We start from the raw sequence: 13,354 nt of genomic DNA on the forward strand, positions 1-13,354 counted from the left end.
AAAAAACTGATGATGATGATGGACGTGGATGAAAGAGCAATCGAAAACCAGGGGGGGAAATCACTAAAATTTTGAAAACAACCAAAAACAACAACATGACAGTACTTTTAATCTTCATCGTCACGACCAAGCGACAACTGTTGATCTTCTCCCTCGCTGTCGCTGCCAAACAGGCCGCCGAGTCGCGGGCTGCGCGAGCGCGGTTGCGAGGCAGAGCTGTATCGATCGCCCTCCGGTTCCAAATCATCGTCTTCGCGTGGTCGCACGGCGCGTCCAGTGTATTGCGGGTCAACCACGAGCATAAGCCCGGAGGGCCGAGGCGCCTCTGGGTGCTCGAGCTCGTGCTTGGCAGAGCGCGCGCGACGGCGTGTCATATTCCAGCGACGACCAATCGGGGCGTACAGCACTTGACCGCCCATCTCCATAAAGACAAAGTTGTCCTCGGTGGTTGTGCCTTTCGGCACTTGAAACGTGTACTCGCGCACAGAGGCAAATTCAAGGGTGGCAGCCTGGTCCTCGCCCGACTCAAGCCGCCGCCGCTTGCGAACAACCTCGGTCGAAGCGGGAAGGAAGTACGTCATCACGCCTGGGCGTGTGGCCTTGAGCATGCCGGCCGACATGGCAACGAAATCGCTGTCCTCGAGTTTTGAGCCGATGGGCTTGTTGGCAGGCGCGCTGTCGAAGGAAATCTGGGCCAGCTGCTCGAGGTGATGCGGGTACGGGAAGATTGGTTGCACGCTGATTGCCGTCAGGTTTGGATGGTTTGGGTGGGTGATGATCGGGCGCTTGGCATGGTCGAACGTTTCTTGAATGGCGCGAATTTGGCTCGCACGGTCCTGCGCATTTGTTTTGTGATGGGTCAGCAAAGACACGGAGGATTTGTTTTCAAAGGGGGGAAAGCAGAAACAAAACAAAACATGTAGGTTGCGCTTGGCAAACTGACCTGCCGCAATCCTTGAGTAATGACATCCTGCACAAGAACACCAATCCTGCGCTCGAGGTTTTCTTTCGGCTAAAAAAAAAATCGGAATAATGAAGAACAAGCGGCGGGTGGGAGGAAGAAGTGAGCGACAGTGACAGCTTATTGTCAATCAAAGCAAAAATTGTTAAAAAAAAAAAAGCGGAGGTACCTCAAGGGGCTTGTCTTGTTCGGCGGAAATGTACTGCGTAGCACGCAGCCATGCAACATTCTCGGCTTCCAATCGCGCTTTCTGTGTTTGTGGTTGATGACCAACAAAAAGGAGAAAATGCAAAGGCGTTAGGTTGACTAGTTTCCCGCCGCGCGCACACACCCAACCGTAAGCTCCTCCAAACCTTCTTGGGATCCATGACCGTGGAAAGTGGCTCGTCTGACAGAAGGGTTTGATCAACAGCGCTGAGCTGAGCTGTCTGACCAAACGGGATTTTGTAACGGTCAGGATCTATCAAGTCGATCGGGATGCTCAGATTGGCTTCCGTGAGAATGTCAAACTTGAACTGGCGCTCCAGTGAGGTCTGGCAAGAGTCGAGGTTGCGATCGCGGTGACATGATGAGCACGAACGAATCGGTTGTTCAAAGTTTGTCAGCAATCGGCTCTTCTTTGCTTACTGTGGCGTATTGGATGGATCGCATCGGGTCCAGTTGGTAGTACAAGAGCTTGGGGTCGAACGGCACATCTGGCAGTGTGTTTTTGTACTTGATCGGCCAGTTGAAGGGTGGTCTGCGCCACAAAAAAACAAAAACAGTAAGTCTCCAAAACAAAATTTCGGATTGTCTCAGACGCAGAGCCCACTTACCGAACATTTGCGCCCAAGTTGTCTGCACCCGCATCGTCTGCAGCAGACGCACCTGCCGCGGGCTTTTGTCTGGACGACGACGACGACGACGACGATGATGATGATCGCTGTGCATTGGATGAGGACGAGGATCCGGATCCACCGCGCGAGGCACCTCCGACCGACGGCGTTCGGCTGTGGTGAGGCTGCCTGTGTGTCTTGGACGACGCTGGGTCGGACGACGACGACGACGACGGCGGCGCCGTGGCAGTGGCAGTGGACGAGGAGGCAGCCGCAGCAGCCGGCGCCAAAGCAGGCTCCCTGATCCAACAGCCCCATCCCAAGTCAGCGTGAAGCAGATGTAATGACAACAAAGGGGTTGGAAGACATGGAGAGTGTCGCAGGTCGAACAGCAAGGGGCAGGGGTGGGGGAGGGGATGAAGATTGAAACGAAAAGCTGCGATCTCGCATTTTGGCTGGAGTTGCATTACGCTCCGGTTTTTGGCTGGAGTTGCATTGCGCTTCAGCCTTTTTTCTAATTGTAGCGAGCTCTTGCATGAAATGGCGATCAAACAGGGAAGAACGAAGGAGAGAAGGGACTTTTTTTTTTGTTTGATGAAGGGTGAATGCTGAAGAAGAGCTTACGAGAAGGAAACGGGCTCTGGTGACGAGCTCATGAGAAAGAGATAGACTGAACCGTGAGAATTGGATTGGACTGAAAGGGGAATGGGAATGAATGAATGCGAGGCTGTGAGGGTTGATCCATCAGAGAAAACATGAATTGAGGGACTCGAATGAAGGGGGAAGGGGTTTGAGAGCGAAAATCCGAATTGAACCATCGCCGCTCAAAGTGCTGCCGATCGAAGCCATTGGAACAGATAAGAAGCAGAGTGATTCGCACCAATCAAAGCGAATACGATGACAAATATGATCTAGTACATGTTTATTGGGACTTTAGAGCACGGTCGAGTGCAACTGCCGTAGAGTCGACCTATTGCCAAAATGTTTCCGGATGAACAGCTGGTTCTCGCTCCCAGACCAACTTATTTGTCGCATACTTCGTGAACAATATTGTCTGTATTGCTGTGTTTGTACTTGCTGCTTGAATCAGTGTTTGCGTTGAACGACAGCAAAACTGGGTGTTTGATGCTCCCAGCATCATTTGTGGCCAGAGCATATTCAGTAAACTGGTGTACGGCGCGCGTCGGGCAAAAAATTATCACGATTCCAAGCCAGATACAGTCACAGACGATCATCACGACAATCAAGGCCACCCCAAAGATGCACAGGAGCAGCGAGATGGTTCGTTTTAGGCTGAACTCCCCACAGCAAATCCAACTTTTCCGTTTTCTCGCCAAGTCAGGCTGTCTACACGAGCGAGTTGATCAAGCTGGAAATATTCTACATTTTAAAAAACACGTAATGAAACAGCAAGTAATCAAAAATACTTGAACGGCGCACGAATGCGGCTGGGGGTGGATACAAACACATCAAACGAAAAAAAAACAAAACAAAAAAATCGTTCCGGTAATCCCGGCTCGTGGTGCTGGTCGAAGGTGTTCTGTGCATGTACAAGAGATGCACAGGCACGGAGAGAACGAAAAAAAGTACATCATCGCAGCACTCGTTGGAGTGGTGGAATAAACTCTTTCTTCCGTGAAACGCGATTGCCAAGATCCAGCTGGAGATTGTCAACCACGGCTGCATCGCTGTAGGCTGTCAGTGCAAGATCGCGTTCCGTTGCGCTGCAGACAAGCAGGAAGGATCGCAATTCCAGCACGTCCACGATAGCGAAAAAGCCATAGTCCAATCTTCGCCGCTTTTTGATGTCGCATGTAATGGCGAGCAGTTCAGTCTGTTTGAACGCCCCCCCCCACGCGCACACAACCGAGCAGAAGGAAGGAGTGAGAGGATGCATGCTCTGTCACAAGCCGAACCGAGCCCCACTTGTTGCATCCGAACAAAAAACAAAAGGGGTCGCCACTTACCCGCCGCTGGAGTTGCACTTGAGGATCAACCGTCTCCAAAACACCAAATCCAATGCGTTTGTCTGAAATGGTAAACTCTTTGAAGTCGCTGGCGACAATCTGCTCCATCGTCATGTTACCAAACTGTGCTTTGGCAGCAAACATGTCGCGAGCCCACTGCAGCACATTGTCGACACGAGCAATCTGTGCCAAGCGCGCAACCGCAGTCTGCAAAAGTACAGTGAACAAAAATCCCCACGAACAAATAAATAAACGAATAAGGGTCCAGATGAGCGAGCACGTTCCGTAACAAGCAAAGAAAAACAGAACACGCTCGTCCGAATATCACGAACCTGATCGGCAACAGTGGTCGTTGGAGACCTCAGAAACAGGGTGTCGGAAATGACGCCGCTCAACAATACCCCCGCAATGGATGGTGGCATGGGTCGGCATGTGTCAAAATACTTCCAAGCGACGACACTCGAGCAGCTGCCCCAAGTTTTGATTTCGACGTGGATGGGTCGGGAGATTTCCACCGTGTCCTTTTGCATTGCGTGGTGGTCGATGACACACACGACGTTGTCTTCGTTGATGTATGGCATCAGCTGTGTCCGCTGGTTGAAATCGACCAAGCAAGCGTGCTGGTCTGGCGGGAAGGTCGAAACGAGTGGTGGCTCTGGAAGCTGGAAGCGCTGCAGCACGAGTGTTGTTTCAGGATTGATCTTGCCAGCTGATTGCGCGCGAGAAAGAGAGAGAAAACAGCGTCAAACGACGCGTATCGTGTTGGACAAAGCGGCAAGAACGCGTTTAGTCACAGTGTCCAATGCCACCCAACAAGTTCAACAGGTTGCTTCGTTACCTGTGGCAGCCATTCCACCATAGTAATGAGCTGCTGCTATTGCGGATGCGACCGAGTCCGTGTCGGGGTTGATGTGACCAACAAACACGGCTCCCGCAAAGTTCTCGAGCGCGACACTCAGTCGATGCACCACTGTTCAAACACAACAAAGCAGCAGGTGAGTGTTTGAATATAGGTTTTCAAAAACACACCATTTCCACCGGTGACTGGGGGTGACTGGGGGTGCTCTGAGAGTCTGAGACGTATGGTTGTTTTTGGCCTGCTTTCAATTGCCGAGTGCCTTCTCCGGATCTCGTCTGTCTGAGATCTCGGCAAGCCGTCAAAGTTTGCTCAATTATGTTGCCTTCTCCGATTCTGAGAAATCTTGTTCTTCCTGTGTTCTGAGATTCCGGTCCAGCCAAACTCTGGCGTTTGTTCGCTCCAATCACTCAGATTCGTCTCAGATTCGTCTCAGATCCCTACCTTCGACGTCCGTGTTCTTGCACCACGGCGCAAACAATGCCGGGTCTGCCGCCGAGTCGTGCTTGCCACCCGAGGACCCGCCGGCGCCATGGGCACCCGTGTTCGACCGGCGGCCAGGATGGACGGGCTCGGACCGACCGCCCCAGCCAAACCAACTCAACCACTTTTGCGATTGCTGTTGTTGTTGTTGTTGTTGCTGTTGCTGCTGCTGGTGGACGGGTGCGTGGTGTGGCTGGTTGAGCGCTGGCCCGGCGAGCAGGACCTGGTCATCGCCGTAGCCGTCGACGCCCCCACTACCACCGCTGCTGCCGTCGGGCACCATTGCTGAGGGCGTCGGGAGCAGCACGAACAGCACGACGGCGCCGAGCGAAGCGGCCGCGAGCAATGGAAGAAGCAGCCAGCGAAGCCGCGCGAGCCGCGACGACCCGCCCAGGATTGGGTGGCTGTGATTGCTGCTGTTATTGTAGTGTAGCACATCCACATTGTAGCTGGACGCGGCGAGGCCCAGGACGGGTGGACGCGGCGGGCGGCGCGAGCCAACGAAACTCATTGACAGTCGGTTGTGCTGAGTTGCTCAGAACAAAAAAAATCAATAACAAAAGGGAACAAATAATCTGAGAAAAGAGTAGGGAACGGAAATGCACAAAAAAAGTGAAGTGAAGTGAAGTGAATTTGTGATGGAAATGGAAGAAATTCACAACTTTTCTTATTGCACCCCGTTAACTTTTTGGTTTTTGAGCTTGTAAACTGAATTGTCTTCATCGTTCTTGTGTGAATGCATCGTGCGTTCGAGATACGAGGCAGCTCTGAGTTTCATCGATGTATTGCTGGCACAATAAGGGGACGAGCGGAATACACACAACGAAACAAAACAAACGCAATGGAAAAAGCACGTTCAACAGTCATGAAGCTGCAAAACTCGGCAAGGAACCTCACAGCACACAACAAAAAACTAGATGGTCATCCCGGCATTCGCTGGTGGCACTGTGCTCGAGGGCGAATCGAGCGTGACTTCCGAAAAGCCGTCCTGCGTCTGCGCAGTCGGTGCAAAGAGTGGGACGCTCGTGAACGCAGCGTCCTCATGGCTGTGACCATGCCCGTGATCGTGGCTATGACCGTGTCCGTCCTCGTGGCTGTGGCCATGGCCGTTGTCGTGGCTGTGACCATGATGTCCGTTGCTGTTGTTGTGGCTATGCCCGTGTCCACCATCATGGTTTTGATTGTGGTGAGCGGAGAATTGCGCAACTTGCGATGACGATGGAGACACTGCGTTCGGCTGCGACTGGGAGGCAGCTGATGCGGCTGGCGGCGCTGCTGGCGGCGGCATGGCGAGTTGTTGCATCCTGCGTTGCTCTTCCTCGCGCAGTTTTTGCTCGTACTCTTCTGCGCGCCTTTTCACTGGAATTCGATGTAGATAGCCATAGCCAATGCCGCATCCGAGACTAGACACAGCGTCGTCGATTCGTGCGTGGATGAGCAACAGGGCATTTGACAAGAAATCGAATAATACGAAAGTGGCACTTACCTGCCCTCGCCGCCCCAGTCAGAGTTCGGAGTGATGACAACCTACAAGGCAGAGCAAGCACGACACCGCAGTCATTGCGTCAAATTCATTCTGCTGCTTGTTGGTGTGGTGATCGAACTCCCAGCGCAAAAAGCCACCTTACCTCTCGGCAATCGTCGCGATCTGTGTTGTACACAAACAAGCTCAATGCAGTCTTGTCGGAATTGGCAATCAGGTTGTAAAAGTCGTCTGGCTCGTGTAGCAACGCATGCGGTGTGCCAATAATGTAATCCGCCAGACTCTTCAATCCCGCCGTTGCAGCTGGCGAATTCGAATGTACCTCCTGCGCAAACACCAACCACCATGCAAAGCGCACCGTGTGAATGATGCGCCGCCACGCCTCCCCTCACAAAAATGCTTGTACCAGTGCCACAAACAAAAACCCCTCACCAGAACATGCCAAACATTGTCGTTTGCACCATCGAATGAGCAGAATCGGATGCTGACGCCAAGCAATCCCATCCCGCCCCACATGTTGCTCGGGATGAGCGTCAGATCTGTCCAATGGTTGATATTCAGTCAAATCCATGACTCACTGCGTGCATGGTACGCAACAAAGCGACATACTTCGGACGGCAGCTGTTTTCGTGCTGTAGACGGTCAGAATGACTGGCCGTTCCACACTCTGCTTGATGTGCTGCTGGAACGTGTCGTCTTCAACATTCTAACCAAGTGTTGCACCAATTGGAAGTACCATTGAGTGCTGCTGCATTGAGCAACGGGAACTAACTGACTCCAGTCAAGTCCAGTCAGAGAGACCACCCCTCCCGCTTACCAGTCGGATGTCGTTGACGGCCACAATAAAGTCAAAGAACGCTTCGAGGCCTGCGAGTGCGCCGGGCGATCCTGGCTGGACCTGCGACAGAGTAGGAGAGCGAACCCACAATGGAAAGCCAGCGAACCGTGAGCACTCCCCACACACACGGTATCACGGAACGGCCCATTCGAGTGGCAAGAGGGGTGTTACTTTGAGGACGTGGTAGCCCTCGGAACCGGCGGCGGCGGCGGCAATCTGTGGCTGCGACTGCTCAGCGCCCATCTGAGTGAGATTGGACGTTGCAAGTAAAAGACTGGAGAGATGGCGAAACATATCGGGATGGATGGTGTTGTGTGAGTTGATGAATGGGAATAATGTATCGAGGTGTTTGGGGGAAGGAGGAGGCAGGCCATTGGCGGGTGGCTGTAAACCAGCAAGCTCGATGAGTTTGGCAACGCAGACCCCTGATGAGAGCCCCCATGTCGTTAGTAGATCGACCTTGATGGTAAACAAGCGTCAGCGAATCTATCTGCGAGTTCAACTCGCTTTCCGCTTGGATATTGGCGTCCATTCTAGCATGTTTGAGTAAGTTTGGCAACAAAATGTTCTTCACGGCAGTGCTCAGACCCCTCATCAGAGCTCCCATGTCGTTAGTAGATCGACCTTGATGTTAAACAAGCGTCAGCGAATCTATCTGCTAGTTCAACTCGCTTTCCGCTTGGATGGATGGGTTGGTTTTGTGGAGGCCGCCGTTTCATGTTCTCAAACTCTACAATAAATTCAGCGAACTGCCTCCGAGTTTCATCAATGTCGACATTCCAAGATGGCGATATCAACGGTTACATACGCGATATGTACAAAGCGCTTCATCCAGAGATCGACCAAAAACCCCCAACATGGCGAAAGTTGGTCGGTGTTTAAAATTTGCATGTTTTCTCGTGTTGAAATGGTATCTGGAGCATGGATCATACTCTGCTACAACCTGCGACTCTGAATGCGATTGCAAAGCAAAAACAGCCATAGCTCAGAAAACAAACAAACGAAAAAAAAAGCCCAGTCTTGTTGCGTGAGTGACTCGCAGTATCTTTTTTTTGTTTCCGTTTTACTTGCATTTTCCCCTGATACTCCCATCCTCACTAATTTCCACTTCTCCCCTACCCCCTTTCTGTTCTCCTCGCTTTTTTCTTTCTCCTTCCTTTTGAGCTGTTCCACCTTCGCCCACTCCAACTCTCTTGCAGCATGTGTGTATGTGGATGCACAGTGGAAGAGGGCGACAGAGCGACCGCGGGGGAACTGACTTGCAAGCCACGCGGCAAAACGGCGATAGAGAGAGAAGAGAGAGATCGCTGGATTTTCCATTGGATTTGCATTGAGAACGAAAGCCCCCCCCCCACCCACTCCATTCGGACTCGACAGCACTCGATGCGAATACGGCGACCCAGTCCCAACACAATGAGACGAACTGCGGGATTGGATTCCGGAGGGCGGGAGAACAGGGTTCAGCTTTGCAGTCCTCTCACTTGTCTAAACATGATGTATGGATGACAGACAACACAAACAGCTCAGTGATTTGAAACAAGATACAAAGAGAGGGACCAAGATCTAAGAAATCAAAAAACCATGGCGCTGTTGTTGAGAACGACGACGACGACGACGGTGGCGGCTGCACGACGACAAGCGCTGCTCTTCCAGTCGTTTGCCATGCGAGCTGCTTCGACAAGCGCAAGCGATGCTGCTGCTGCGCCGGCAATCACGCAGACAACATCCGTGGGCGAGACGACAGTGACGCCGAGCAATGCGCAACGCTTGGCCCCAGGTGATGTCAAAACGGTGGGCGATCTCGCCGCACTCAGCTCGAGCAACGTGCTGCAGCTCGTTGGCGCGCAAATCAAACAGCTGTATCCGCACAACCTGACGCGCTCGTCGGCGGCGGCGGGCTCTGCCAACGCTGCTGCCGCTCCGATCCAGCGCCCTGCCATTTCCTCCGTCCCGGACACCAGCCGACCCTTTGAAAACACAGCGTCGCAGTCGGCGACACAAACACAGACCTCCAGCCCAGCGTTCGTCGTTGTGTACGTTGCTGGCCACCAGTTTAAGGTCTCTGTCAACGACACGATTGTATCCAACAAGATCCACTGCCCGGTCGGCACGCGCATCAACCTCGAGAAGGTGCTGATGGTCGGCTCGGCCGATTTCACGATTTCCGGCACGCCGCTCGTGCCCACCAGCGTTGTCCGCGTTCAAGCCACCGTGATTGAGCAATCTCTCGCAGAAAAGGTCATTGTCTTTAAGAAGAAGCGAAGGAAGACGTACAAGAAGTGGAAGGGCCATCGCCAGCCCATCACGACCCTCCGCATCACGTCAATTGATCTTGCGCCCGCATGGCAGGAGCAGAAGCAGCAAGAGCACAAGCAAGATGCCGCAGCGTCACTATGATTTTTTGCTCCTCAACTCGTTTGAATTGGCAATTGTGCTTGGTGTTTTTTTTTTAAAAAATATCATCCGTCTTTTTCTTTTGTTTCCGATGCAGTTTCTGTCAAATTCCCATGAGCAGCAATGTCAGCAGCGAAGAAGGTTTCTTGAGCAAGGTGACAAAGCGTTTTTCTCCTTTCCGCTCGCTCCGCTCCCATGTCATTCTGTCAATTCTGTCGGTTCCATTTATCATTCACCTCTGCTTTGTTTTCTGTCCATCCTGCAATCAGAATGACTCTTTTTCGCTTGTTTTCTGAGCACTTCAGTCCTTTTTTTTTTTTTTTTCCTTCCGTTCTTGTTTCTTGTTTTGATGGTACAAAAACAACAACAACCGCTTCTCGCTTTTTCATTCGCTCCATTTCACCCAAAAACTCAATCTGCTTTGATTCAAAACAACGATGCGATTTTGAGTCAACCGATCGGAAAACAAATCAGAACAAAAAGCAACGAAATCAGAACAAAAACTGAAACAAAAAAAAAAAAAAAACAAAAACAAAAAAAAAAGCACATGGAAATAATAATAATATTATGATGACAAGTTTTTTTTATTTTTTATTATTGTTTGATGTTTGCCGAGACTTTTTTTTTTTTGATTTTTGATTCTCGTTTCTTTTGCCTCGTTTTTTTGTTGTTGTTGTTGTCGTTGCTGAATTTCGAGAGTTGATTTGCTTTTGAGTTTGCATTGGCTTTGCTTGTCTCTTTGACGGGGGGGGGCACGAGGGGGGGGGACGGTTGAACGAACGGGAAAAAAGACAAAAAAAAAAAAAAAAAAGATCTTTTCTTTTTTGTTTGATGTTTGCGTCAGTCATTCAAAACGCAGGGGGGCCAGCAGGGGTAGGGGAGTGGGGAAGGGGAATGGAAGAGACAAGGAAGGCGCAGTAGAAGCAGGAATGAAAGCGAGGGGTGATGCATGGCGGACGACGTTGACGGGGCGGCTTCTGTGAAGCGAGCGACGATCGGATCCACAATAAAAAAAAGAAAAAAAAAAGAAAAAAAAAAAAAAAGAAGGCCTCCATTGCATCAATGTCGATGTCGATGGCATGAATCGAGCATCAAAGCGACTGTGATTGATATTTAGTTGAATGGAGCATCATCATCAGCACTGGTGAATGGCTGGGCGAAGTCGGAGTTGCAAGTCTGAGCAGCGCGATTTGTTCTCCGTTTCTCAGACTAAACATGTTTTTTGGACCACTTGTTGTTGCATTTCCCCGACAGACTCAAACTCAAACGCAAGACGCTCACGCAAGCAATCCAAGTCAAACGATGAGCAACGAGGCATCACCATCATCCTCGCCAATCGCTCGCAATGGCGAGGACGAGCTCCGTCAAGCGCTCACGCGCCAGCTCGAGCACTACTTTCGCCTGGAACACTTGGCACAGGACGCTTACTTGGTCGCGCAAATGAGCGCAGACCACTATGTGGCGATTCGCGTGCTGGCAAGCTTCCCGTCCATCCAACAGCTCACCACAGACATTGCGCTGATCACGGACGTATTACGCGCCTCCCCGCTGGTCGAGGTGGACGCTGCTGGCGAACGTGCGCGCCCTGTTGAAATGCACACGCAGCATCGCAACACAATCATTCTGCGCGACATTGACGCAAGCACTCCTGCCGACACGATTCGCGCTGAAGTGTTTGACACGCTGCCCACGTCGTTGCCGCGACCAGTGTCGATTCGTGCTGACGTGCAAAACACTTGGTTTGTCACATTCGATGCGTCCGAAGACCAAGTCCGCGACGTGCACCTCGCGCTTGTTGGAAAAACCTTCCAAGGCAACCCGGTTCGTGCGCGCGTCAAGTCCGAGAACATTGTGCGCACCAGCGGTCCTGCCCGCGGCGCTGCCGCCGCTGGCTTTGCGGCCGATGGAGTGGTGACGTTGCCCGGAACCGCTTCGTCGCAGTCGTCCGGCTCCTTTGTGCCTCAGCCGCAGTTCTTCCAGCAGCCGCAACAGCAGCAACCGCAGCAAATGTACCAACAGCAGCAGCAGCAGCAGCAACCGCAGCAGCAGCAGCAACACCAGCACCAACTGCATCTTATGCAACCAGGCGTATCCTATGGATATTTCGACATGACTAGCGGTGTTGGCGGATACAACCCGTGGGCAGTCAATTCGGGCCAGGGCTTTTACTATGATCCCCAGCAGCAGCAATCGTTCGGCTCATTCAACCCAGCTCAGCAGCAGCAACAACACCAGCAGCAGCACCACCACCACCAACAACATCAACCACAACAACAACAACACCAGCAGCAACACCAGCGACAGGCGTTTGCCCACCCTAATCAACAGCAGCAACATCAGCAGCAACAACAATACTTCTACTCGGATCAACCTCAGCAGCACTCAAGGAACTTCCGCCACAATAAGCATCATAGTCACCACCAACAGCAGTCCCACGCGCAGCAAATACAGCCGTCACTATTAGGGCAGCCGGACGGCGTTAGTGCCGTGCGCCAACACCCCTCGTCGTCGGGCAAGCCTGGCACCCACAACAACAACAATGGCACCCACAAGCTCGCGAACGGCGCATCGACAGCGCAAGCTCACGACCCGTCGCTTCAGCAGCACCAGCACCAGCACCAGCAGCAGCATCCACACCAGTCACAACAGCCACACCAACAGCAAGAGAATGGCCGGCGGAGGTCGGCCTCTGCTTCGGGCAGCAGTGCCGCGTTGCCGTCTGCCGTTGGTGGCACAAACGGAAAACCGCGTCGAAAGGCGAGCGAAGACTCCGCCCGTGCTCGCGGCCAAGCTTCTGGCGGTGCTGCCAAACAGTCACCCGTTGCATCATCAGCGCCAAAGCCCACACTGCAACTTGGTGCTGCCAACTTCCCTCCGCTTCCTTCGTCGGCGTCTCGCAAGAACTCTGAGCTGTCTGCCTCATCCTCCACTTCGTCCTCCGAGCCATCGCGTCCCTCAAGCGTCGGCCCGTCCGTTGCGCTGGCTGATGTGGTCAAGGGCGCGCCTGTTTCCGTTTCCGTTTCCGCGGCTTCTTCTTCTTCTGCTGCTTCAGCATCAGAGACTCCGGCGTCTGTGCCTGACCATGTCGCACCAGCAGTGAACCGCGCCTCTCCTGTTGTCGAAGCTGCACCATCCGTCCCTGTGGCTGCTGCGGCGGCGCCTGTGGTAGAATCTGAGCCCATCAAGTCCAAAACTTTCAGCTATGCCTCTGCCGCAAAAGCTCCTGCCACTGCGCCAGCGGCCACTGCCGCATCCCAATCACCGCCATCGACAGGCACATCGTCATCCGCTGACGCACGCCGTTCGCGCACCGATGCATCTCTTCAAAAGTCGCATTAATCCAAGTGTGCCGACTCCATCATTAATTTTTCGCTCCATGTCAATCATCCCTTCTTTTTATCATGTGAATCGACTTTGTGTTTGCTGGGTTCCGAATCCCCAAGTTGCAGTGCTTTTTGTTCTTTGCTGTGTTTGTTCGTTCGTTCGCTCGTCCGTCCGTCCGTATTCGTTTGTTTCGATTTCCACTGAAATGTACACTGTTTTTGTTATTCCCTGCC

General features: G+C 52.5%; 5 protein-coding genes across 5 annotated transcripts; 2 read left to right on the top strand and 3 right to left on the bottom strand.

Moving 5' to 3' along the window:
- Window positions 1–51: 51 nt before the first annotated feature.
- CAOG_03907 (hypothetical protein) lies at window positions 52–2,433 on the bottom strand (the record flags this gene model as incomplete). The annotated part of the gene is made up of 7 exons (XM_004363578.2): window positions 52–836; window positions 944–1,012; window positions 1,131–1,211; window positions 1,315–1,494; window positions 1,589–1,700; window positions 1,777–2,076; window positions 2,401–2,433. Coding segments are annotated over 7 exons (1,504 nt in total), but the record flags the coding sequence as incomplete, so codon positions are not given.
- A 713-nt stretch (window positions 2,434–3,146) lies between these two features.
- On the bottom strand, window positions 3,147–5,672 carry CAOG_03908 (inorganic diphosphatase). Its single transcript, XM_004363579.2, has 5 exons — window positions 5,044–5,672; window positions 4,582–4,713; window positions 4,076–4,452; window positions 3,744–3,950; window positions 3,147–3,610 (listed from the first exon to the last, which is right to left on the bottom strand). Exons 1-5 carry the CDS (start codon window positions 5,591–5,593, stop codon window positions 3,368–3,370), a joined length of 1,509 nt encoding a protein of 502 aa, XP_004363636.1. The 5' UTR covers window positions 5,594–5,672; the 3' UTR covers window positions 3,147–3,367.
- An 89-nt stretch (window positions 5,673–5,761) lies between these two features.
- On the bottom strand, window positions 5,762–7,664 carry CAOG_03909 (hypothetical protein). The gene is made up of 7 exons (XM_004363580.2): window positions 7,575–7,664; window positions 7,383–7,463; window positions 7,175–7,271; window positions 6,998–7,104; window positions 6,711–6,890; window positions 6,569–6,609; window positions 5,762–6,485 (listed from the first exon to the last, which is right to left on the bottom strand). The coding sequence occupies exons 1-7, from the start codon at window positions 7,644–7,646 to the stop codon at window positions 5,996–5,998; spliced, it is 1,068 nt and encodes a 355-aa protein (XP_004363637.1). The 5' UTR covers window positions 7,647–7,664; the 3' UTR covers window positions 5,762–5,995.
- Window positions 7,665–8,912: 1,248 nt separating this feature from the next.
- CAOG_03910 (hypothetical protein) lies at window positions 8,913–9,900 on the top strand. Its single transcript, XM_004363581.2, has one exon. The coding sequence runs from the start codon at window positions 8,985–8,987 to the stop codon at window positions 9,798–9,800; it is 816 nt and encodes a 271-aa protein (XP_004363638.1). The 5' UTR covers window positions 8,913–8,984; the 3' UTR covers window positions 9,801–9,900.
- Window positions 9,901–10,127: 227 nt separating this feature from the next.
- Window positions 10,128–13,353, top strand: CAOG_03911 (hypothetical protein). Its single transcript, XM_004363582.2, has 2 exons — window positions 10,128–10,149; window positions 11,052–13,353. Exons 1-2 carry the CDS (start codon window positions 10,147–10,149, stop codon window positions 13,134–13,136), a joined length of 2,088 nt encoding a protein of 695 aa, XP_004363639.2. The 5' UTR covers window positions 10,128–10,146; the 3' UTR covers window positions 13,137–13,353.
- The last annotated feature ends 1 nt before the right edge of the window (window position 13,354 follows it).

The sequence above is a fragment of the Capsaspora owczarzaki genome, assembly GCF_000151315.2.
Source record: "Capsaspora owczarzaki ATCC 30864 unplaced genomic scaffold supercont2.5, whole genome shotgun sequence".
NCBI classification, from domain to species: domain Eukaryota; class Filasterea; order Ministeriida; family Capsasporidae; genus Capsaspora; species Capsaspora owczarzaki.